General features: G+C 38.8%; 2 protein-coding genes across 4 annotated transcripts; both read left to right on the plus strand.

Moving 5' to 3' along the window:
- Positions 1-102: 102 nt before the first annotated feature.
- LOC111327620 (zinc finger SWIM domain-containing protein 7) lies at positions 103-13,105 on the plus strand. 2 transcript variants are annotated; one of them, XM_088742569.1, is made up of 7 exons: positions 103-294; positions 463-484; positions 852-954; positions 2,127-2,205; positions 2,861-3,031; positions 11,600-11,625; positions 12,695-12,803. In XM_088742569.1, exons 1-5 carry the CDS (start codon positions 219-221, stop codon positions 3,022-3,024), a joined length of 444 nt encoding a protein of 147 aa, XP_088598695.1. In that variant the 5' UTR covers positions 103-218; the 3' UTR covers positions 3,025-3,031; positions 11,600-11,625; positions 12,695-12,803. The 2 variants fall into 2 exon arrangements, with proteins under 2 accessions (XP_088598695.1, XP_088598694.1); XM_088742568.1 differs by lacking the exon at positions 2,861-3,031 and having other exon boundaries at positions 111-294; positions 12,695-13,105.
- Positions 13,106-13,249: 144 nt separating this feature from the next.
- Positions 13,250-23,201, plus strand: LOC111327646 (neuronal acetylcholine receptor subunit alpha-10). 2 transcript variants are annotated; one of them, XM_022931875.2, is made up of 6 exons: positions 13,250-15,879; positions 19,182-19,280; positions 19,696-19,847; positions 20,295-20,339; positions 20,718-20,827; positions 21,106-23,201. In XM_022931875.2, the coding sequence occupies exons 2-6, from the start codon at positions 19,232-19,234 to the stop codon at positions 22,400-22,402; spliced, it is 1,653 nt and encodes a 550-aa protein (XP_022787610.2). In that variant the 5' UTR covers positions 13,250-15,879; positions 19,182-19,231; the 3' UTR covers positions 22,403-23,201. The 2 variants fall into 2 exon arrangements, with proteins under 2 accessions (XP_022787610.2, XP_088598679.1); XM_088742553.1 differs by having other exon boundaries at positions 13,250-14,910.
- The last annotated feature ends 97 nt before the right edge of the window (positions 23,202-23,298 follow it).

Below are 23,298 nucleotides of genomic sequence, written 5' to 3' on the forward strand. Positions count from 1 at the left end.
ATATTATTTCGAACAAACGACCAGACACGCCGCTTGTGTAGACTCCCTGTGCTCGAACTTGGTTAAATGGAGCCCACTGTTATTTAGCGGGGTTTGGAGCCGAGAATATCGTCTTGCAGGACTGGGTGTAGTTGTGAGATAAACATGGCGGACAGGTAGGCGCGAGTTATAGTACTTCCATTACCTCGTAAGGAAGTGCATTCGATTATTTCATTTGAATGGCTTTATCACTTCGGCATGTTGTAGATCAGCTATTTTCGGAAGCTCGCCTAGCAAAAGAGAAGCATGGTCATCGTGAGTGTTTTTTTTTTATCCTTTTTGTTGGAAGTTTGTTACAGAAGTAAAAAGTTTGCCTTATCAAAAGCGCGTAACCTTTTTATGTTTGATTTTTAGTCATTAAAATATTTTTCAGTTCCACTAAATGACTTCTCATTTCTCCCGTTCTTATGTTTGTCCTTTCAGTAACAGATGAAGTACTTTCCGCGTGAGTATCGATTTATGATAATTATGGTGATCGTGTTTGATAAGGAATTATGTCAATTTTGTGATAAATAGATTATGGTAACTCTCCTCAAGCTTGATTTTCCTTTAGGAAGTAAAAAAGAATAGCTCCCAATGACTAACTATAAAAGGTGACTCGAGGGACTGTTGGGAATTTGACAGGAACCCTAAAAAGGCGCAAAATATGGGCTGAATGCTGAGTGTATCTGAGATCAGTAAATGTGTGAACGAAAAGCATGATTTTTTTAAAGTATTTATCCCTAACAATAAACCATGGCAAAGAGATATGTATTTGTGTTTGATAATTAGGTTTCCTAGGTCTGACATTATGTCTGTTTTGCTTTCACCAGGTTACACTTTGTATTCCACCAGCCACTGTTAGATGCTTTAGACTTAATAGACAGGAAGAATATTACAAAGTTAGCAACTCCCAGTGGAAGGGTTCTATATCAGGTCAGTAAGTGAAGGTTAGCCTTCCAGACTGTGTGTACGAGAGCAACTTCACCTTGGGAATTTGGTCCAAAACACTTTCACCTGGTCCAATCAACTGGTCCCTTGCATTTTCTTGCAATCCAATCAGTTTGGTTGTTTTTACTTTGAGATCTCATGGGCTCTTATAGATATTTTACTTTCTACTGATTGGCCTTTGTAACTACTTTGGTTTTGGATTTACGGCATGCAATAAAAAAAAAAATTCTATTGGAAGCCTTGGTTGATGTATTGATCTGAAGTAGATTGATATCTTTTGTCATAGTTGTGCTCCAGGTAACAAAATTAATTATCAACCAACAGTTGATCAATAATTAAGTGATGATTGGCTGTTTGTCAGCTAATTTTTCAGTGCAGATATCATTTGTGAATGACTATCAGCTATTGGCCAACTTACTGTTAAATGTGGTTTGAACATCAGCAGACTATTGGTCAACTTTTGGTCAATCATCAGCTGACCATGAATTGACCATCCACAAATGTATAGACAGAGGCTACTTCTGGCACAAGTTGTCGCAAATTTTTCTTGTAGATTTGTTTGCAAGTTTACAACAGTCAATTCTCTTAACACTCATAAACCTTAGAATGATTAATTTCTCCTCACATTATCATCCCTGATTCACACTTTAAGGTCATGAAAATAAAGGATGTGATCACCGAATTGTCAAATTCTACTTACATACATACATACATAGGTTAATTGACCGCTCCCCCATAGGAGCTTTTCAGGGCCAACACCCACCCATCCCACCCAGGGGAAGACATCCACCACACAGTAATCTCGTGCGTGGGAAATTAACGTCTCCTACCCCTAACCCTGCAGGAGACAGGGCCTACGGTTTATTCGTCCTTATCCGAGAAGACTAGAATATCTATCCATGTCTTGATTATAGAAAGGTAGCAAATTCTCCTCACTTATTTTAAGACCATGAGTATTGGTCCAGCCAGGGCTCGAACCCTCGACCTCCCACACAACACAATCCGGTGCTCTAACCAATTGAGCTAACCGGGAGGCGGTTAGCAGCTTCTTGTAAGCGGCTTAGGAAATGTATAGAAAACAGTAAGTAGAATATGCCTACTGATGTTAAGGAGTAAAGGGTTGATGTGAGCTAATCTTAGAATGTTCCTCATTTCAGGTTTTGGGTAGTTCCAACATGCTTTATACCTGTCTTATTACTGGTGACTATTGTACGTGCCCCTCATATACTTTCACAGGTATGACTTGAATGTTAGTTTTAAAGAGTTTTTAACATGGAAGTGAATAATTCATGTTTCTGCCTCACTTGATGGCTCTAGGTAAATGTTTCCTTGATGTCTTTGATTTAGGTCAAAGTCATTACTGGAGATAATTTGCAGGAATGATAGACTAACTGACTAAATAATCACCGCCTTCCGGTTAGCTCAATTGGTTAGAGCGCCGGATTCTGTTGCGCAGGAGGTCGAGGGTTCGAGCCCAGGCCGGACCGATACTCGTGGTCTTAAAATAAGTGAGGAGAATTTGCTACCTTTCTATAACAAATGGATAGATATTCTAGTCTTCTCGGATAAGGACGAATAAACGGTAGGCCCCGTCTCCTGCAGGGTGAGGGGTAGGAGACATTAATTTCCCACGCACGAGATTACTGTGTAGTGGATGTCCTCCCCTGGAGTGGGAGACACCGCGGAAATATGTTTTGGTGACGTCACAGTGGTCAGTGGTCATCAACATTAGGCTCCCAAGTGCTTCCATGTGTTTGTGGACTGAGTTCGATGAAAACATCGGCCTTTTACATGGTTTTAAGTCGGAAAATATCCATGATACTTCTCCTTGTTTATTATGGTTGATCCTTTGAATGGGTTTTTAATACTAAAACCATGTCTTAACAAATAGCGGTACAGGGGAGTCATTTTGTTTGGAGTTTTGTGCTGTTTGCTGACTTTAGCTGGCCGTCGTTACGAAGTGCGATCGTGGTTCGTCAGTCGCCCTCGCCTTCAGAATTGTCACAAACAACAATAGTTATCCAGACAAAGCAAGAGATTAGTTCTGTAAGATAATTTTCCGGTGAGTCTGAAGACTGGTTGGATTTTTAAGTTTTATTAGCATGAAGCGATACACGTAATTATTGAGTTGTGAAAATATTCACACTCACTTTTCACCGACGTGCGGTACCTTTCCATTTTGGAAATCATTTGCTTGGTTGAGAATTTTACTTTTCTAGACTGATTTTCGCCATAACGCTCGAAACATCAGCTTTTGTAATCGTTACGATTGCCAATTTACCATTTCAACTTTGTTGATATATCCAAATTAAAATATGAAAACATTTGTTCATTTCATATACTTGCAGTTTTATCAACAAGTTATCTCTCATGAACAGAATAACGCCTGACTTGAGCTCATATAATGGTGATGTTTACAAAGGGAGTGGAAATCGAAGAAATTGTGATTTGTTTGTATTTGAGACCGTCCAACATGATTGGTTCATTTACAATTTATCTTGAATTAAGTCTTTATTGATATTAATCAATTGTAGATCTCCATTACTTGTCTTTGGTACGTTTGCTTGTACCTGTTACTACAACTGCTACTTTAATTTCCCAAACAGCTCTATTTATTTTACACGAAAGCATTTTCAATGAAACCCACTTTTTTATTATGATTATGATTATTATTATTATATTTTTATAACTCAGTCATTTGAAACTTTTATAGGCACATGCATGTTTACCTGAAGTATATTCCACTATCTTGCATGTGTATTGCATTAATTTATGCAAATAATCAACTACTCTTCTTCTTCAATTCATTTTTTTTAGATTAGCTTTGCATAGCTTTACATAGTTTCCATGTGCTTAAGGAATCATATACATCACATGCTCTGAAGCACTGTAAGGATAATTATGATCCCCATCAGTGATATTACATCATATCCCCACACTGAGAACATCCCTGTGAAACATTCCTATTTGACTTGTAACCATTTTTTTTCAAGGTGGCAAAATATATGTATATTGCTGAAACTCGTTGAGAATTTCTTATTGACTACAACTAGTGTAGCCATACCAGTGCTCCCCTCCCCTGTAATAAGTTGGGAAAAGGACATCTGCATGGTGCTATCATTGCTCATGTTTGGGGATATCCCATCCCTGATTTTTATTTGACTAGATCGGCACAGCAGTACACAGGCTAATTACAAGCTTTTGGTTACTCCTCATGACTTATTGTTGACTGGGAATTGACAGCTGACTTAATCTAATCAATTTTCTCCTGAAAATTTTTTAACTTCATTTGTTCGACTTCAGAAAGTACTTCTGATAATTTCCCTCTGACATTTCTAATTTGGAAGATTAATCATCATAATCATTATGTTCTTTACACCTCCATAAACACCAACAAGAGTTCTTTGTTTATAACTCAGGCAGCTTCTAAATGTAAGAAATCAAGTTTAGAAGATAGTTGATTCATTCAAGGCTGTTGCAATATGAGAAAAGACAATGCAGTGCTTTATTCACATCGATTAAATTATCTTATAATAATTATTTTACTTTACAGTAGTTTAGTTTCTTAAAAATTTGTTTTCTGGTAGTACCAAGATGGTAATGTTACTTTGTGAATCAGGGAGCTAAATAAAGCAGAAGTATTCTGTTAGCTCAGTAAATTTTATGTTGCAGATGGCATTAAGTTAGTAAAGAAAGAAAAGAAAAAGCAAAAATAAATAAAATAAAATGATTAGTGAGGGAAAAGCAGCTTAAAAAAAGACATACTACAAATTATTCATAATTGTAATGAGAAATACTTGTTGGGAAAGTAAAACTATTGCTCAGAAATAAAATTACAGCTTCTCAGAAAAAAAAATTACAAACAAAGGTGGAAAGTGAAAACTTTATTATCACTATAATGGACATTTTGTACTTAAAGCATACCTCGGTTTATTCTTCCTCTAGTTGAGCCAGTCTTTGTACTTTTGGGGGCTTCGGTCCTATGCATGTTACAGTCGTAGGTTTTTTGGCCAACTACAGTAACTAGAGGGGATAGGGTGGCCGTGCAACACGGGCATGTTTTGTCTTCTTTTCGGCGAATCTGACCGAAATGCCGTTGACATGCCGATTTATACGGTTCAAGCCACTGCTTTACAAACCTGATAGTGCAGCGTCCTCAGGTCACCGCTTCAACCATTCAAAAATCGTCTCATTTTTAGCCTTCGTTGCATAAGCTCTTTTATAAACAAAACTTAGTTGCCACAGAGCCGCCAGCGAAAAACAACAATTTCATATCGTGTGCAACTTCAGTTCGGCTTTGGCAAATTATATAATTGAGCTTAAGAACTATCCAAAAGGTGAGCCGAGTTTCAAAGCTAAGTTTACAGTATTCTTTCTAAGTTTTGACTTTTTACGCTGTCGATTTTACTCACGGCGAAAAACATTGTAAAAGTTATCGGCATTTCATGGTTTCGTTGAGGTGTCCGCTGACCAGTAAAATACTGTATCGTGCCCTCAAAAACGTATTTCCACGGTGTCGGAGTGGGATGGGTGGGAATTGGCCCTGAAAAGCCCCCATGGGGAGTGGTCAACTAACCTATGTATGTATGTATGTATAATGCTGTGAATCTCTAATTAACTGACCGACTAGTTAATGAATTAATTTGGATATATCAACAAGGTTGAAATGTTAAATTGGCCACCGTAACGATTACAAAAGCTGACGTTTCGAGCGTTAGCCCTTCGTCGGAGCGAATAGAGGAATTGTGGGTTGTGTGTGCTTTCAAAGGCAGAAAATGGAGCTACGTTATTGGTGGGAACATGGTAACGAGAAAAAGACGAATAAATTAGTGTAATGAATAGCGTTCGTTGATCCCTGTGGGATTTAGACTGCCGGTTTGAAAGATAAGCTTTTGTTCAAGAGTTTAACGGCTTCCCGTGCTACCTAAGTGCAAAGAAAGACCGCAGATTGCCATATGTTGCTTAGAATGATTAGGCAAATTAAAGTGTCTAGCGACTGGTTTCGATGTGTCCTTATCATTCTTTTCCACGTCGCGAAGGTGTTCTCGGAATCGGTCACCTAGTCTTCTGCCTGTTTCGCCGATGTATATCTTTTTGCAACAAGTGCAAGTTATGTAATAGATTACATTGGCGGAGGTGTACGTGAAGTGATCGGTGATCTTAATGGATCGTTTGGGTCCCGATATTTTATCAGTGTCGTGAATGAAAGGACACGTTTTGCATCGTGCACGAGTGCATTTGAAAGTGTCTGGTTGGTCATCAGTCTGAAAAGAACTTCTGACCAAAAAATTGCTTATGTTTTTGTCGCGTTTGAATGAAATGAGCGGAGGCTGCGAAAAGATAGTGCTTCTCTCTGGATCGTTTTGAAGTAATTTAAAGTTTTAAAGAATGATGGATTTGACTGAGTGGTTGTGAGGGTGAAACGTGAGAGTGAATGGAATGCGGTCGGAATCTTCCTTTTGTGACGTTTGTAGTGCTGAATGTCGATCAATAAGTTGGGCGCGGTGGTAACCCGCTTGAACGACAGAAATAGGGTAACCACGTTTATCGAAAAACTGGCACATTGACTCTGATTTGTGGTGGAAATCAGAGTCATCACTACATAAACGGCGAAGTCTTAGAAACTGAGAGAAAGGAATGGAATTCTTAACGTGAGATGGATGCGAAGATGAATATAACAAGTAATTATGCGAGTCTGTAGGTTTGTAATACACACTCCTGCATAAACCGTTGCCTTCAATTGAAACTTTGATGTATAAAAAGGATTAAGACTTGTCAGAAATTTCCCAGGTATATTTCAGAGCCGGGTGAAAAGAATAATTGACTGCGGTTATGAATTGAGTCAGCTCCTCTCTGGTAGACGATGTAGCGACCGTAGAGTTCAGGTTTGGAGCCGTTGTATTGGCTGAAAAATTGGTGTTCAACAAAACCTACAAAAAGATTGGCATAGCTAGGTCCCATTTTGATGCCCATGGCCGCACCATTGGTTTGTTTGAAGAAGTTGTCCCCGGATGAAAAACAATTGTTTCCAACCTCACAACCACTCAGTCAAATCCATCATTCTTAAAAACTTTAAATTACTTCAAAACGATCCAGAGACAAGCACTATCTTTTCGCAGCCTCCGCTCATTTCATTCAAACGCGACAAAAACATAGGCAATTTTTTGGTCAGAAGTTCTTTTCAGACTGATGACCAACCAGGCACTTTTAAATGCACTCTTGCACGATGCAAAACGTGTCCTTTCATTCACAACACTGATAAAATATCGGACCCAAACGATCCATTAAGATCACCGATCACTTCACGTGCACCTCCGCCAATGTAATCTATTGCATAACTTGCACTTATTGCAAAAAGATATACATCGGCGAAACAGGCAGAAGACTAGGTGACCGATTCCGAGAACACCTTCGCGACGTGGAAAAGAATGATAAGGACACATCGAAACCAGTCGCTAGACACTTTAATTTACTAATCATGCTAAGCAACATATGGCAATCTGCGGTCTTTCCTTCCACTTAAGTAGCACGGAAAGCCGTAAAACTCTTGAACAATAGCTCATCTTTCAAACCGGCAGTCTAAATCCCACAGGGATTAACGAACGCTTTTCATTCCACTAATTTATTCGTGTTTTTCTTCTTACCATATTCCCACCAATAACGTAGCTCCATTTTCTGCCTTTAAAAGCACACACAACCCACAATTCCTCTATTCGCTCCGACGAATGGCTAACGCTTGAAACGTCAGCTTTTGTAATCGTTACGGTTGCCAATTTACCATTTCAACTTTGTTGATATATCCAAATTATTTCCTTACCCCACCGACGCAGCCCCAAACAGTTTCTTTAGAAACTATCAGCCTTTATTAATTAATGAATAGAGTGTTTGCACGTGACGTCACAGCTTTATCATCCGCCATTGTGGGGGAGTAAAGAACCAACATGGCGGATGCTGATGCCCAACAGACGTCTCAACGCGCTTCAGAAGAAAACATTATTCATGATATTCCTTTGTCTAATTATGCGAAATCACCTGCAAGTATTGTAAAGAAGCGTTATATTGATAAGATTTCGTGTGTTCGTGTTGATCCTCTTTTGATTCCGGACGAAAAGTTAAGTAGGGAATGCCTTCGTACTGTTGAAGCTGTTGAAGCTGTTGATCTCGTGTTGCATTTGGTTTCACAAACTAGTTTTTATACGACAGAACAATTTAAGAACTTTAAAGCTTGCAAACCTACAACCAAATGGTTTACGGTTTCATAACCAGCATTTTGGGGCAGATTTTCGCTTAAATTTTTCGCCTAGCGGCAAATTCTTCCATTTCAGTTGTTTATCCTACAGCGTCGTCCAAACAATTACAAATTGTCCTGGTTATGTAATGAGTGTAAATTGCAAAGTGTTGTTGCTATGAAAAGCTCAAAACTATCCAAGGAGTCTTCCTCTCCCATCTCCAACACTTCTGATGATTCTGACATTATAAATTTGGGTGAAACTTACCATGTTGATGTTGAGAAATATGGGATAATTGCTGAACTATCTGCACATGACTTTGATGTGATTGAATCACCTAATGGGTGGCTTGAAAATAGTATTATACAGTATGCCCAATCACTTTTGAAAACAGTCAATCCAGCTATACAAGGATTTCAGCATACAAGTCTTGGAATATATTTAAATTTGAAAAAGTTGATGGGGATTTTGTTCAGATATTGCACACTGGGGGCAATCATTGGGTATGTGAAAGCTCAATTGGATGTGAAAAAGGATTTGTGAATTTGTATGACAGTCTTTTTCATGATGTTATTTTTAATGATCTGGAACAGCAAGTTCAGAACTTAATTGGTGAAGATTTCAAAGATATATCTGTTGTACCTGTGCAACAACAATCAAATGATTCTGACTGTGGTGTTTTTGCAATGGCTCAGTGCAACAGCACTTTCTTACAATCTGGACAAGGATATCCCAAACTTTGATGTAAATCAAATGAGATCTCATCTATTAACATGCTTAAAGAGTGGACTGATTACTCCCTTTCCTGAGGTTAAACAGTTGGTTATGTGACATTTTATTGCTTCATGAAGCATGAAGCAGTTCTTGCCTGAGAGCAAGGCATTCAAAGTCCACACTGTTTATCACCGAGTATTTATAAGTGTTATCAACAATGTAAAGAATGAATGCATGGCATCAACATGGAAAATGGGTTAAAACCCAAATGTTTGTGAATAAACTTATGAAAAAAATGCAAATGAAAAAAAATCATAATAATATTTCATCAATAGTTAATAAGTACAATCCATTCAATGTTGAATGCCCCATCAGTCAAATGGGATGGTAGGTGGGCAAAGATTGACAAGAGCTGAGCAAACTCTTAACATCCTGTCAATGAGAGGTACAGATTCACCAGATCTACAGGCAAGATAATCTGTTGGCAAAGTTTGTTGAAGGATGGTGTACTTCTGTCTCAATGTCCCAATAATTCTCTCAACGTGGATTCTCAGTGTAGCAATCTGTCTTGTCTTCTCTACATCAACAGGATCGAGTTGATCCTTTCCCTTTGTAAATGCTGGAATATTCAGGTCAGCATGACGGAACCAAATACTTTCATGCACAGTAAAACCTCTGTCAGCAAGGACCATATCACCTGGCAAAAGTTTCTCAAGAATTCCACACTTCTCAGTCAAAAACTTGTCTGATGTTCTTCCTCCCCAAGCCTCACTCACAAAACAAATTGTCCCTTGTGGTGTAACTCCAATTAAAACTTTGACAGTGTTGTGGTGTTTATAATTTGAAAAGGTCTGAGCTCTTGCAAGAAGGTTGGATGGCCGATCGATGAAAATTTCAAAACAATCAATAATAACTGTAGTTTTACGACCGAACGCATCCAAAAAACATCTAGGCATGGTCTTGTACAACTCATCACGACTAGGCCATTTAATAATTGGAGTTAATCGAATATCCATTACAGTTATCCAAGTAACTAAAATACGAGAGACAGAAGACGTCGAGATCTTTAGACGATATGCAAGATCAAGGTGTGGGACAGAAAGTCTTAGCTTCACTAACACCATACAAAACTCTTGAAACTTAGTTAGAACTCCACGTCGTCTATCAACATGTGATGCAACAAAGAAGAAGACTGTTTGCAGAATTTCAAAGGATGGCAAACCAGTGTAAAACTTAACTTTGTCATCATCTCCAGAAAAAAAAGCTTCGTCAAAATCAGAAGATGGCAAGTTCTGATGTATGGGCTCAGGCGAGAGCACAGTGTTACAGCTCAACTCTGTTTGGGTTACAGCATGCCTCAAGTTGTTGGGTAAGTTCTCAGAAATGTCCTCAATATCTGCCATTTCCACGTCGAATGATATGTTTTGAACACTATGGCCAGCTTCGTTGTGCTTTAATCGCTTTTTGGCAAGACTTATCTGAGAATTTTCAGAGTCTTTCTCGACCATGCGCTTTGTACGTTCTGTGGCTCGTCTGACTCTTTCCTGACTTTGCTGAACTGATGCTTCGCTAACCTTTAGTTTCTCGTGTCCAAGCTTAAGCGATGGTACCCAATCGACGTTCCACTTATCCCACAGAGGAGCAGCTATTCCAGAATGAAAATGTTCGCCGCAAACACGATCATTTTCAAGAATTTTGTCCGTAAGGTCGTCACGGCTTATGGCGGTCAGCCACCTTCGCCTACGTTCCGTTGACAAAATCTCCGTTTCTTCGCCTTGCCTCGTTACGATTTTGGGCACTCGACAAAAGGAAAGATCTTTTCGCTTAGACGTGTCGTGGGAACAGTTTAAAACCAAACAAAATTTCGGCATAATGCAATAAATTGAGAAAAACGTTGGAAGATATAGTAGTAAACTGTGTTACTGCACGCCTCTTTACTCCCCCATAATGGCGGACAGTACAATTTTGTGACGTAGCTGTGACGTAGGTGCAAACACTCTATTGATTGACACAACCATTAACTCGCTAAATGAAAATCAAATGATTCACTCAATGAGAGATGAATACACTGAGTGATCGACTGGCAAACTGATCGGCAAATTAAATATGGATTGATTAACTGTTGAATTGATTGAATAAGTGACAGCTTGCCAACAAACTGACTGACTGACTTAAGAACTGGTTGAAACTGAGACTGACTGACTTACTCTCTACAAGCTGACAAACTGATTGATAACCTGACTTACCCACTATTCCTCTAGCCCAGGATATTGGATGAGTGGATAAATCTCTATCCAGTGGATACTCCAGTGGTCGGTTTTTAAATACTTATCCACTAGAAAGCGATTTATCTGTTGGATAATGTCATCTGCCCTTTAAACAACTGAACCCTGCAGAAGATTAACTGAATGAAAATGTCAGACTAACCAACTGTATGATTGCAGACCACAGAATGGCTGTGGTCTAATTGCCCACCTGAGTGACATACTGCAATTCATCATATGATAAAAGTGAGCAAAATGTGAAGAAGTAGTAGGTTTTTCCTCGCAACTGAAGCCAAATCCTTGATAATGATTACTAGGGATGGATTTTAGGATCCCTCAGCTACCTGGCATGTTACCAAATTTATGATATGTTCTAATTAATGCTTTTTATCTCTAATAATATGTACTTCTCTATCTTCTTAGTGTTGGTCAAGATGGAATCTCTTATGGTAAGCAAGGAAAGGAAATGAGAATTGTAAAGTGTTTAAAGTAATTTGAGGTGTGCAAGGTTTGCATCGGTTTTCCCTCACTACTCTCCGATTGGTCTGAAAACTCGCAGCTCTCTCTCGTGACCATTACACCCTGGCCATTTACTTTTTCCCGCACTTTAGGCAGTGTCTTTGTTTTCGTTTTTAATGACTCCTTGCGATACAAACCTTTCTTTGAACTGGTCTGTAAGATTACTGAGGTTTTCAACGGTGCCGGTAGACCTCTTTGTCTTTATAAACGTTTTTTTTTAATCTCACTGTTCGCATTCTAAACTTGAATCTGTAAGGAACCCTACAAAGTTCATTGACTCGCTGTGACGTCCGTTGGAAAACCTACACTGAATTCAGAATACAATCTTGTTGTCCTCTTACATACACTCTTGCCCCAGTACGTGCATGTGATGAGTTCCAGTTGATTGTCTGCGTGTAATTTACACGTATTTTTGCACACTCTCATTGGGGCATTTTTATTACACGCATCCACCTTAATCAAGCAATGTGTGTTTGAAACGTGTGAAAAACGTGTAACACGCACATGTACACGTGAGCGGCACTGCGCACTTCACATGGTCTACGTGTAATTTACACGTATTTTTACACACTCACGTGGGTGCATTTTTATTACACCCATCCGCCTTAAGTTTCAAGCAGTGTGTGTTTTAAACGTGTGAAATACGCGTAACACGCACGTGTACACGTGAGCGGTACTGCACACTTCACATTGTTTACGTGTAATTTACACGTATTTTTACGCACTCACTTTGGTGCATTTGTATCACACGTATCCACGTTAAGTTTCAAGCAGTGTGTGTTTTAAACGTGTGAAATACGTGTAACACGCACACGTACATGTGAGCGGTGTTGCACACTTCATCCTCCCTTTAGGTCTCGCTCTATATCGACAGCCTGCTAGTAGTTCCATCATGAGAAATGAAAGCCGCCAATCTTTTTTTAAGATAAGCGAACTATGGTATAGCCCCCTTAAATGTTGAATGACTTATAACTTGTCCATATTTGACTATTGTAACAGTGCAAGCACCTGTTGGCTGTTCATCTCGCTGAGGCCTTAGGAGAATGCAAAAACCAAATCATCACCGATGAGGATTTTGTAGCCTACGTGTGTTACGATTGCGTTGCAGATAACAAAAAGAACGAGGAGCATCTATAAGAATTAGAAACTGGACACCTGTTTCTCCACCGCTGGTCATTTTTAACTTCACAGCACCAATGGCGATCAACATTATTGACATTTATATTAGAAACGGACCTTTTTCTTCCAGCTTCTTAGACTGGCGTTTCAAAATGTTTACAAGTAAAAGTAAAAATTATTCAAGAGAGGTTGTTATTTGCCATCTATCGAGTATCTGGGTTTCATTTGAGAAATTTGTCGAATTGAAATGACGATTTCCATAATAATAAATAAATAAATTGCTTTCAAAAAGCAGTTTGCTGCAGTTTTAGTCTTCTGCTCGGTTATTCAAGCAGTGGACGACAATATGAGTTTGCCGGCGTTAGAAATTTAGCGATGCGCAAACTGACAATCAATAGTTTACCACTCTTTTATTCTCCTTTGTACCAATTTTGTTGATTACAAGACTGGAAGGAGAAAAATTGATAAAATCACACTTTTAGAGAATTTTTCTTTCACTGAGACTAAGGTAGTAGCACGATAAACAAAAAAGGCGATCACAAGAAGGTGTGGTTGACGGAAGGAATTCCTTGCCCTTCCACTTTCCTTACTTAGACGTTTCTTCGAAGCACAACTTGTTCGATGACGTTAACCTCGCCTTTAAACTGGACGCAAGACATATACAGATGATGTGATCCACAGAGTTACATTCCCAGTTATAACAGCTCTACCTAGAAACCTTTTCACGTGCACCCTGCCCAAGACAAGACGAATCACGTTACTAGTCTTAGTATCGTGACTTTGGCTCGAAGAGCTGGGGGGTTATCACAAGATCCCAATTGCCACGTATGTTATCGCTAGATATACTCACCTAAAATCGTATTTGTAGCAAGTACGTGCTCAATCAATGAAGATTCCTCAGGCAATTCAGAATAATGATTTCCGAAAATATTAGCAGAACTGCATGAGTCAACAAAATACAAAGATTTCCGCTTCACAACAGAACCCACGCGCGATGTTGGGGTAAAGACGAGGAATGTTGGTAGGTCACGTGCTAACACGAGTGACGTTCGAACCTTTGTCGAGTGTTTCTCCAAAACCCTAGATCGAGCCGGTAGACCGATAAAGAACATACTCTATATTAAAACAAAACTAACAGCAATGTCTACCGCTAAGACAAAAGACAGGTTTAGACCGATCGGAGCGCGCGTAGCAACCTAAATTTTTTTGGAAAAAAATGGGCAAGCGTCACAGACTTGGATTCTGAAAATGCATGCGTCATTAACAAACTTCCGTTTTCGCAGCCCTCTTATGACGACGTAATATATGTACGTACTTATTGAATAAGTGAGAGGGCCAGACAGGAATATATTATAGCTCAAGGTACGAGGTCACGACGTACGGACCGAGGGCAGTGCATTGTTTTCTCATTTTCTTTTCTTTTTTTAGGTCAAGTCTGCCATTAGAATCCATGTTCTTGGAAAATGAAACAGAGCTGTTTGAGTGCGGGGCTGAACAGCTTTTTCGGACCGGTTCACGTCAAACCCATCCAGCCCTACATAAGTCAGTTTTCAATGGCTTTCTATAAGTTTGAGTGAGCGGGGAAGAACGGGTCGTGTGATGAAACAAGGATAATCTCGCCGTTTTTTATATTATTTACAGTCATATCCGCTCGGATTATTATTGAAGTGAAGATTGCATTTTGAGTGAAAAAAAAACCCAAAGCAGTCATAGTAACTAAATAGAAACAAAGAAAACATTACGAGAAAACTGAATAAGAATTTCAGGTAAACCATCTAAAACAGCCTGCAGCTGAGCCTGAAAAAAACGTAACTCCGTTTGATTTTAATCTTGCATCTGATAGGCTGAGAGAACGACGTTTTCCAGACCAATCACAGAGCGAGATACTGCAAAACCAATATAATCCCGGATCACTTTCAACATTGATAACTTGCTCTGCCACACTCCACAAATCACGTTAATATCATAAATTGTCTGGAATACTGAGACAGATTTTCAATTGTGCAGGGTTTGTGTGAATTTGTTTTTTCTACTTTGGTGCCGTCACGCTCCGTGAAGAACTTTCGCCTTTCATGATTCAAACATCAATCTCCAAGGTAAACCTCGTTAATCCCCGAGCCCGTTTAGTGGTTAGATAAAAAAATCACTTTCTATATCGTAATGCTTGAGAGATATCTTTTTGAGTGTGGGTTTTAATGGCAAGCTTGACACTGGCGAAGGACCGCAAATACGTGAGGAAAAGTTAAAAGAAATCGGATATTTTTGAGTTAAAACAAGTAAGAATTTCCTTAACAATAACAAGGCAACATGTAGAGTTTCAAACAAGCTCAAAACTCAAGAGTTCTTATATATTTTGATCTTGATAATGATGAAAACAAAGGCAAACTACTTGGTTACAGAATGTGGGTTTGGTTTTTTTCAATGTGTTTTCATTAGGTGTATTTGTTTTGACTAAGGAAGTTTTCTCTAAATTCAAATAGAGGTTGACCAGATTAAAACTCGATAAATATGAGGCTGTTTCTGTCATAGAAAAACATTTCAAGTGATGAAGACCACCTGAACTTCATTCTCGATGAGAAGGCAAATGTGAATTTTCAAGTTGAACCTTAAATTTTGAACGACGTGACGTTATCTGCCACCCAAAGAGTGGAATTTCTTTGTTATGTTTTCTACTCAATGCGATATGTTAAGAGCCGCGAGCTAGAACATCGCTCATCCAATCAGTTACTCCGCACTTCGTGTTCATAAAATATTGATCATTTTAATCGTTGGTTAGCCTACTTGGTTCATTTTTTATCAATTGCATTGTCAACATTCGAGTCAATTCCCCGTGATGAGCAGGTGAATGGCTTGCATTGGAAATTGTTTCAAGTTTTGGAGTTTCTTCTTTTAACTGAAAAACTATCAGTTTGAGGAGAAACATTCACCACCTAGCAGAGAAAAAATTTATAACGAAAAAGAAAAACGATGCGTTAGAAAGGCCTTGATAATTGAGGATCATAAAGCCTACACTTTTTCTCATTTTCACCTCTGAGGTTGCTTGTTGGCCAATAATCAATTGCAAGGTAAGGTAAAATCTTGTTTAGTTACACGTTAAGTTTTTCATGTTTGGGCGTTTCTGGAGTGATTGTTTAACTTGACAAATATCGCTGTAGTTTTCTGATTCTGTTCGTGATGTTTATTCATCATCACAAAAAAACGCTTTCAGTTACATTGAATAGATTTTAAAATGCGCCGGGGATGAATCTTTAGTGCACAATTTGCAGCGCTGTATATGTTAAGCGTCCGGTATAACTTTCTAACTTCTCACGTTGGCTGTGCTACTAAAAGTCAGTTCTATAACAAAGCCGGCGGCCAGATTCAGTTTCGATTCTTCTTTCGATAAATTTATCTACGAGCCATTAAAACTAAATTCAAACGTCTTTGATGCACGACAGAAGAGAAAAGTGTTTTTAAATTGTGTTATTGTCTCCATTAAGTCTTTCCAACTTACTGAGTGTCGGTATGGTTCAGATAACTGTGAAAATGGTCTTGTTAAGCAAGTTAAAGAGTTTACGTTAAATTGCGCTCTATTTTGGTCAGCTATGTCTGTTTTTGATACATAGAATTTTTAAATTTTGCATATTGAATTCCCTAAAGGTGTTTCTTTGGAACTGGTTTTACATTGCCTAGGGAAATATTTAACATGACAGGAGAACTGGCGTCTTTATGAAATTTACTTTATAACCCAAATATTTTTGAGTTAGTGGTATTTACAAATACATTTTTTCAAAACATAGGTTCTATTTGGCAATATATTTTGAAAGGTGGACGACATATAAACAATGACACCTAATTACAAAGAAATGATATGGGAATTTTTTCAAAAATTCTGCCTAATTCATAGTGTTGTTATCACGGTATATGTTCATATTTACATTACAATGTTCAAGGCGAATGGTTGAAAATCATTTTCACCCCTTAAGTTTTTGCTTATTTTTGTTCCAAAATATGGTATAAATATAGAAAGATTGATATAGAAAGATATCAAAGTAACCTTTGCCTCGTCAACGTACCTAAGTATATACTAAATTATCTAGTGTCTTCTCAAGACAAAATGTACTTTTTTTTTTTTGTCAGCCATAAACAGTTTTATAAACCTTGTGATTGAGGCAGAGGATGAGTGTTATCTTTCAATTGTTTTCTCACAATGGGGAAACACTTATGAAAAACCAGTTCGTAATGAGTTAGTTGTCTTAAAAACCAACAGCTGGCACGGTATGGAACTGGTACGGTATGAAACTGATACAGTATTGCTGGTTTCCATTCACCCTCCAGGGAACCAACCGTGGAAAGATAACTATAAAATTAAAGCCCAACATTTTTTTTTAGAAAATTAAGAACACCTTACAAGTTTAGGAGACCCCTCACTCTTCAAACGCTTTGCTAGTAAGGAGGTGTTTGAAGGCTACTGAAATATTTATGAAGGTTTAACCAATTTTCTACAAGCAGAGAAACATTGCACAAACTGACAATCAAGTTATATAGCTTGCTACAGTGTTCTTTGCAACACCTGCAGGTGCAACCAAGAAACGTCAGAAACTATAATTTTTTATTGAAAACCCAAGTACTAACATTTCAACAACTGTCCTCATGTTGAAAACACCAGGTTCCATTAGGTATAGTCTCTAAGAACCGCCATGATGATTCGTTCAGGAAATAGCTTTTTCAACCCCTGTCACCCAACGATGTTTCGGAAGTGACCCTTATGAAACACGTTTTCTTAATTTTTGCCTCTTTTTTATTCTTTCTTTCATTTTCATTGCAACAGTCCCCCCTCCGAAAAAAAGGGGGAAGAGAAAGAGAGAGGAAGAGAGAAAATTGCCCATTGAATTTCGCGCATGCCTGTCCTAACCCTCTGGGAATAGCTTATTCTTTATTCCATGTTTGTGAGGGCTCAGCCATATATTTTGGTTTGACACAAAAATGTTTAAGAGTGTGACCTTCAATTTTTCATACAAAATCAACGATCTTTGGATGCATGCTAAATTTTTTGTTGCGCATGAACAGTAAGGACTTCTGCATGAGAAACATATCAGGGAATGTTTTCAAAGTGGTCGCTTTATACTAGTTCATGTCGACATCACGATACTATCGGGCAATAGAATATAAACAGTTTTTATTCTCAAATATCGTGACTATATTATTGTCTGGAAAGTCTGCAAATAAATTTTCAATTAGAAAAAAAAATAACGATTTTTTTAGAACCCGCCACATGAAAGGCGCGACTTGAAAATCGCGATCCGCGACTTGAAAGGCACCATCCGCGACACTCGACCATCATGTCAAACTCATCTAAAACATAACACTTTATCGCCTGAAGGACAATCTTCCCATCCGGTTTTTGTCATTGCAGATACCCTTGTATTCTTATTGAATAGCTTAACGGCCTAAATGTCGTCGCTCTATGGCAGAAATGTTTTTCTTTTTTAACAAAACGTCAAAAAATCTGCCCTTTCAGACACAAAAAGTTCGCGTGTCAGCAATTACATTATAGTGTGTCTTTTTATGTAGAATAAAAGGGATTGTTCAAAGTTCACTGCCATTCAACTGAGGAGATATTCGTTCGCTCGATCGATCACGAAAATATCGACGGTTCACGAATCCTCAGTTGTCGTCCAGCAATGGAACTTCTCGACAGAGAGGGTAATTCAAAATATTTTAAGGATCTAGCTTCGCAAATATTAAGTTGAAAATGACTCAAAGGAACATATCGATGTCGAGACTACATAGAAATGCTACAGCTCTAAATGCTGACGTGAAAAATTTCCTCATATAGAAAGATAACGTGGATTGATCTTGAAAAGGCCTTTACTGACAGCTATGGTTTATAGATTGCTAGAAGAAAATGGGAGTGTAGACAGAAAAAACAAACCTGAGGATAAAAACATTAATTTTCTGGTCGCTACAGCTAAAAAACAAACAAACAAAAAAACACACAAGCTTTCTCTCAGTCTTAAGCACACTTACTCGGAGAAACTTTTTGACATCTTTTTTCAACTTTTAAAAACTGTCCCTCTTGTAAAAGTTGAAGTTTTTGTTGGGGAAATATGTCGTTGCAAGAGAACTGATCTGATCTCTTGCTCGCCGTCCGTTGTCTCCTGCGTCCACTGAATCATTATAAATAAATCTTCCTAGCAGACCTCCTTTCAAATAACACTGCTAATTTTAATTTTTTGTTTGTATTTCAGTTGATCTAACTCAAACTTATCTTTATGATGACCAATTTCATCTGAATTTCTCACAGACCCAGCTGGTTTTGAACAATTGTTCTCCCTTGTAATTTTGGAAAAGAGTGATTAAACTGTTTGGTTTTTTTTCTTTGCAGTACGCAGACCACCACCTCGGGCACACAAACGTCGCCGAGGAGAAATTAAAATGAGGTCGAATGATATTGTCTTCTTTATCGCTCTTTTACGCTCCACAGGTAGGAATATTTTTTATTTCTTAGGTTCTGATATTGTAGTCTATGTTACCGCCTTCAATTGTCCTCAAGAATACATCTATTTCAGAGCTTTGTGAACTTCGACATAGAGGGCATCTAGCTCGTAAGTCTAAGCCAAAATTTAAAGGGCAAAAACGATTTCCAACAGCCCTCTAAAATGCGTTTTGCCATACAGTTTATCTAATGTAACTTATTTGGAAGAGTGGAATTTTCTCTCAAGACTACATAAATTCTATATGCTATAGTCTCAATCGCTACTCTTAATAACTGTGGTTTGATTGATGGAAACACATGAAATATTACTGAAGTATACCGTGCATCCTTTTGACGAACTTTCCAAGTCTGTCACTGGTGGAAAATTGGGAAGAAGACTCGTTCAAACTTTATTTTATTTTAGTTTTGTTTGTGAGCGGAGCACTGGAAGTAAACGAAACCCGCCTTCACACGGACTTATTCAAAGGATACAACAAGCACGCACACCCTAGACCACCCGGGACAGGTCCAGTGGTGGTCACCTTTGATTTCCAACTCATTCGGATCCTTGATGTGGTGAGTTTCTTTTTTTTTTTTTTTTAATTCTGAGGGAGGATGGGTGAGTCTAACGATAATTTTTCGGATTCGAATAGAATAGTCAGGGTTCGAGTTTTCCTTTCTAAATTCAGTGATGACTCCACCCTGATTTTCAACTGCAATCAGAAAATTTTCATGGAAATCTGGGGAGTTGGAAGAGGGCATGGACCTGTGATACTCTGGTATCTCATTTGATCATATAAATACGTCGCTTATGCCAAGAAATCTAAACAAACTGTAGTGTAGAAGGTCATGTGGCTTGTAGAAAGACCCTTTACAAATTTTCAGAGTTGTCTTGGATTCCCATCGAGTTTTTGTAGTCTCTCATTTTTCGTGCTTATGTCCTCATTTTGAATCAAAACAAATGCGTCACTCTTGATTCCTCTCTTGATTAAACACGCTAATGAAATAATTTGTTCCCTGCAGAGTGCAAGAAGTCAGTATATCACCACGTATGCTTGGGTGAACCAGGTAATGAACACTATAAACTTTTCACGTATTTTAGTGGTTCTGAAAGAAAAGTGACGTGCGCAATGCGTTTTGATTATGCTAAGTTTTCCCAACAGGTCGAGCTATTTACTCCATTGGTTTTACACTTTTATCACCTTCAAAAATGTTTAATCAAATTTTTTAACCGACTTGCAAACAAAGTATCACTAACAAAACTTGCGACCTTCAAACCTTCATTGTAGTTTTTATCAATGACTTGTTGTATGATAAGTGCATCCCTGCTGTTGTCAGGAACTATAGCTACGACTGATGTTATAGCCAATACAAATGGACATTTGTAAGCTCTGTCGAGTCATAACAATGCTAAGGCCCTTAATCAGTTCTTGGCTTTTTTTGCAGTATTGGGAGAACCACTTGCTAAAATGGGATCCAAAGGATTATGGAGGAGTGAAGGAAATTCATGTGTCTCCAAGCGACATTTGGGTGCCCGACACACTATTGTACAACAAGTAAGTCTGCGCTGTACCGGTATCGCAGTATGCTTATTCTCAGTACTGTACTTCATACATTTCCTAAGGTGTTGACAAGGAGAATTTATAGAACAATCCAGAGCTTCTTTAATTTGTGATCTTTTTTTAAGGTCATGAGTGACTCTTGACCTTAATGTGTGATTCAGGAATAATATTGTAAGGAGAAATTAGATGCTAGTCGCTCTTATGGTTTATAGCCGGGGTTAAGTTTAATAACTTAAATCTAGTTTTTATGTTTGCCTTTGCTTGTGTTGCAGTATAGACGATGAGGAGCGAATGGGAGGGGGCAGAACGACATATACCACCAACATAGAACTGCATTACGATGGCAAAAACACGTGGTTAAACCCGGCCATGTTCAAGAGCATCTGTAGCGTGGATGTCACAAACTTTCCTTTCGACGATCAAGAATGTCAACTGAAATTTGGCTCTTGGGCCTTCGACAAGTCCAAGATAGATTTGGCCGTAAAAAACGGCAGCACACTAAACACATACTACATCAAAAATGGCGAGTGGAAAATGCTAAACTTGTCCGCAAAGAGAAATGCCCTCAAATATCAATGCTGCCCGCACGAGTTTGTGGACATAACAGTGAGTGCAAAAATCCGACGAGAATCATTGGATTACATCCTAAAGTTGATCATTCCATGCTCGCTGATTTCTTCCATGATATTTCTGGGTTTTGTTCTTCCGCCTGAGTCTGGTGAACGAATCGGACTGAGTATCACAGTTCTGTTGGCAATGACCGTGTTTCAGCAACTTAGCTCCGAGTTCATGCCTTCGTATGGTTTTCCACTCCTGGGACAGTTTTATTTCGCAATTATGCTGGAAATCGGTCTCTCTCTGGCTGTTACTACGCTTATTTTGAATTTTTACCATCGGAATAGGCGACGAATGCCAAAGACTATGAGAAAAGTGATTCTTCAATGTCTAGCACGCGTGTTATTTCCATGTCAAAAACCAAAGAATTGGAACGAAATTCATCGTAAAAGCGTACTTCGACGAAGACTCGCCAACCGCAATGTTCTGGATGCTGAGAGAGGGATAAGCTGCAGTGACTCAGAGCTCTGCGAGGAGGATGAATACGTACAAGAAAAGAGCACGAGACGCGATCCGAATTTGACCACGTGGGTCGTACAGGAGTCTGGCACCACATGCACGCTTTCTCCTGACGGCACTACGAACGGGGATCACTCGTTTTGTAACCTCGCAGCATCGCCACATAATACTCGCAGCAAAACTGTCGTGTTCTCAAAAGAGTGCTTTAAGAATCTTAAAAGGAAAAACAGTTTTCGTTCTCGGGGCAAACATCCCAGCCGGGCGGGAAAGAAACATTCTTCATCAGGGACAAGTGGCAGACAGCGTCAGGTCGACTCGCAGTACCTTTCAGGCAACGTTCTTGACTGGACCGAAGAGAAGCTTAAAAACCAAAAGGAGTGGATTAAGGCCGCACGTGTGCTGGACAGGCTGTTTTTGATCATTTCAATCTTCTCCTTCATTGCCACGTTATTGACAATCTTCCTGCGGGCTCCAAGGTTCCGTCTTTCTCAATAAGAAAGCATCAATGAGCCATCCTTTTGAAAATAATTCGTTTCCAGCAAGAGAAACTTCGTCCCGCGTGGGGCATGAAGCTTAGCTTCACCTAGACTCCACGTGTAGAAAAAGGGAGCTATAGTTTTATAAAATATGTGACAGGTAGCTGAGCGTAGAGATTGGCGTTTGTCTATTTTAACTTGCTTGCTCGTATCTTTCCCGGCCTTAAAATTTGGACCGGTCCCTCAACTGAAAATCTACCTCTCCAACCACTTCCACAACCACATGAAACTGGAAAATTAACAAAGCCTGGTGTGCCCTAACATTTCTGCGCTATAATTCCTGCTTAACTATCCTATGGTGCGCTTCGCTCGTTACTGGATGGCTGTCGTTTGCTATAATTCTCGTCCTGAATCTATAGAAAAGTTCAAGATCGCCCGACAATCATTCGGGTGAAGCAAGACTCGTTTTTCTAACATCCTAGTAGTCTTTTTCACATGTATATCCCTACGTATAAATAAATTATTGTATAGAGGAGCTGGTTTTCCCACGAGGCGTCCGTCGACTTTATAACTTTTTGCACTGAAATTATATTAGTGTAGGCGCCAAAATGTTTAATGAGATAGTGAGCCTTATCAAAAGTCCTTGCCGAATCAAAAGAAAGAGAAAAGAGAGAATACAAGACGGCATGTCGCCTAACAGCTTCTGAAAGCCCTACTTTCACCGACTGCAATGAATAAAATGATATTTTTAGATGTAAAACTATGTCCAATTAGAAATAACACACAAACTTCTACCAAATAAACCTTCGCAAACTCTTGTTAGTGCTGTACTTAATCCTCACGTGTATACTACTTGTCTCTTTCTCCACAGAATCATAACTGTGATCAAGTCAAGATGAGCAGCAACCAGCTAAA

This window comes from Stylophora pistillata, chromosome 13, assembly GCF_964205215.1.
Source record: "Stylophora pistillata chromosome 13, jaStyPist1.2, whole genome shotgun sequence".
Lineage (NCBI taxonomy): Eukaryota > Metazoa > Cnidaria > Anthozoa > Scleractinia > Pocilloporidae > Stylophora > Stylophora pistillata.

Coding starts and splice junctions, on each gene's coding strand:
- LOC111327620 (XM_088742569.1), top strand. CDS start 219: ATGGCTTTATCACTTCGGCATGTTGTAGATCAGCTATTTTCGGAAGCT. Junction 295..462: donor AAAAGAGAAGCATGGTCATC/GTGAGTGTTTTT, acceptor TTGTCCTTTCAG/TAACAGATGAAGTACTTTCC. Junction 2,206..2,860: donor CCCCTCATATACTTTCACAG/GTATGACTTGAA, acceptor CTTAACAAATAG/CGGTACAGGGGAGTCATTTT.
- LOC111327646 (XM_022931875.2), top strand. CDS start 19,232: ATGAGGTCGAATGATATTGTCTTCTTTATCGCTCTTTTACGCTCCACA. Junction 19,848..20,294: donor TCATTCGGATCCTTGATGTG/GTGAGTTTCTTT, acceptor TGTTCCCTGCAG/AGTGCAAGAAGTCAGTATAT. Junction 20,340..20,717: donor CGTATGCTTGGGTGAACCAG/GTAATGAACACT, acceptor CTTTTTTTGCAG/TATTGGGAGAACCACTTGCT.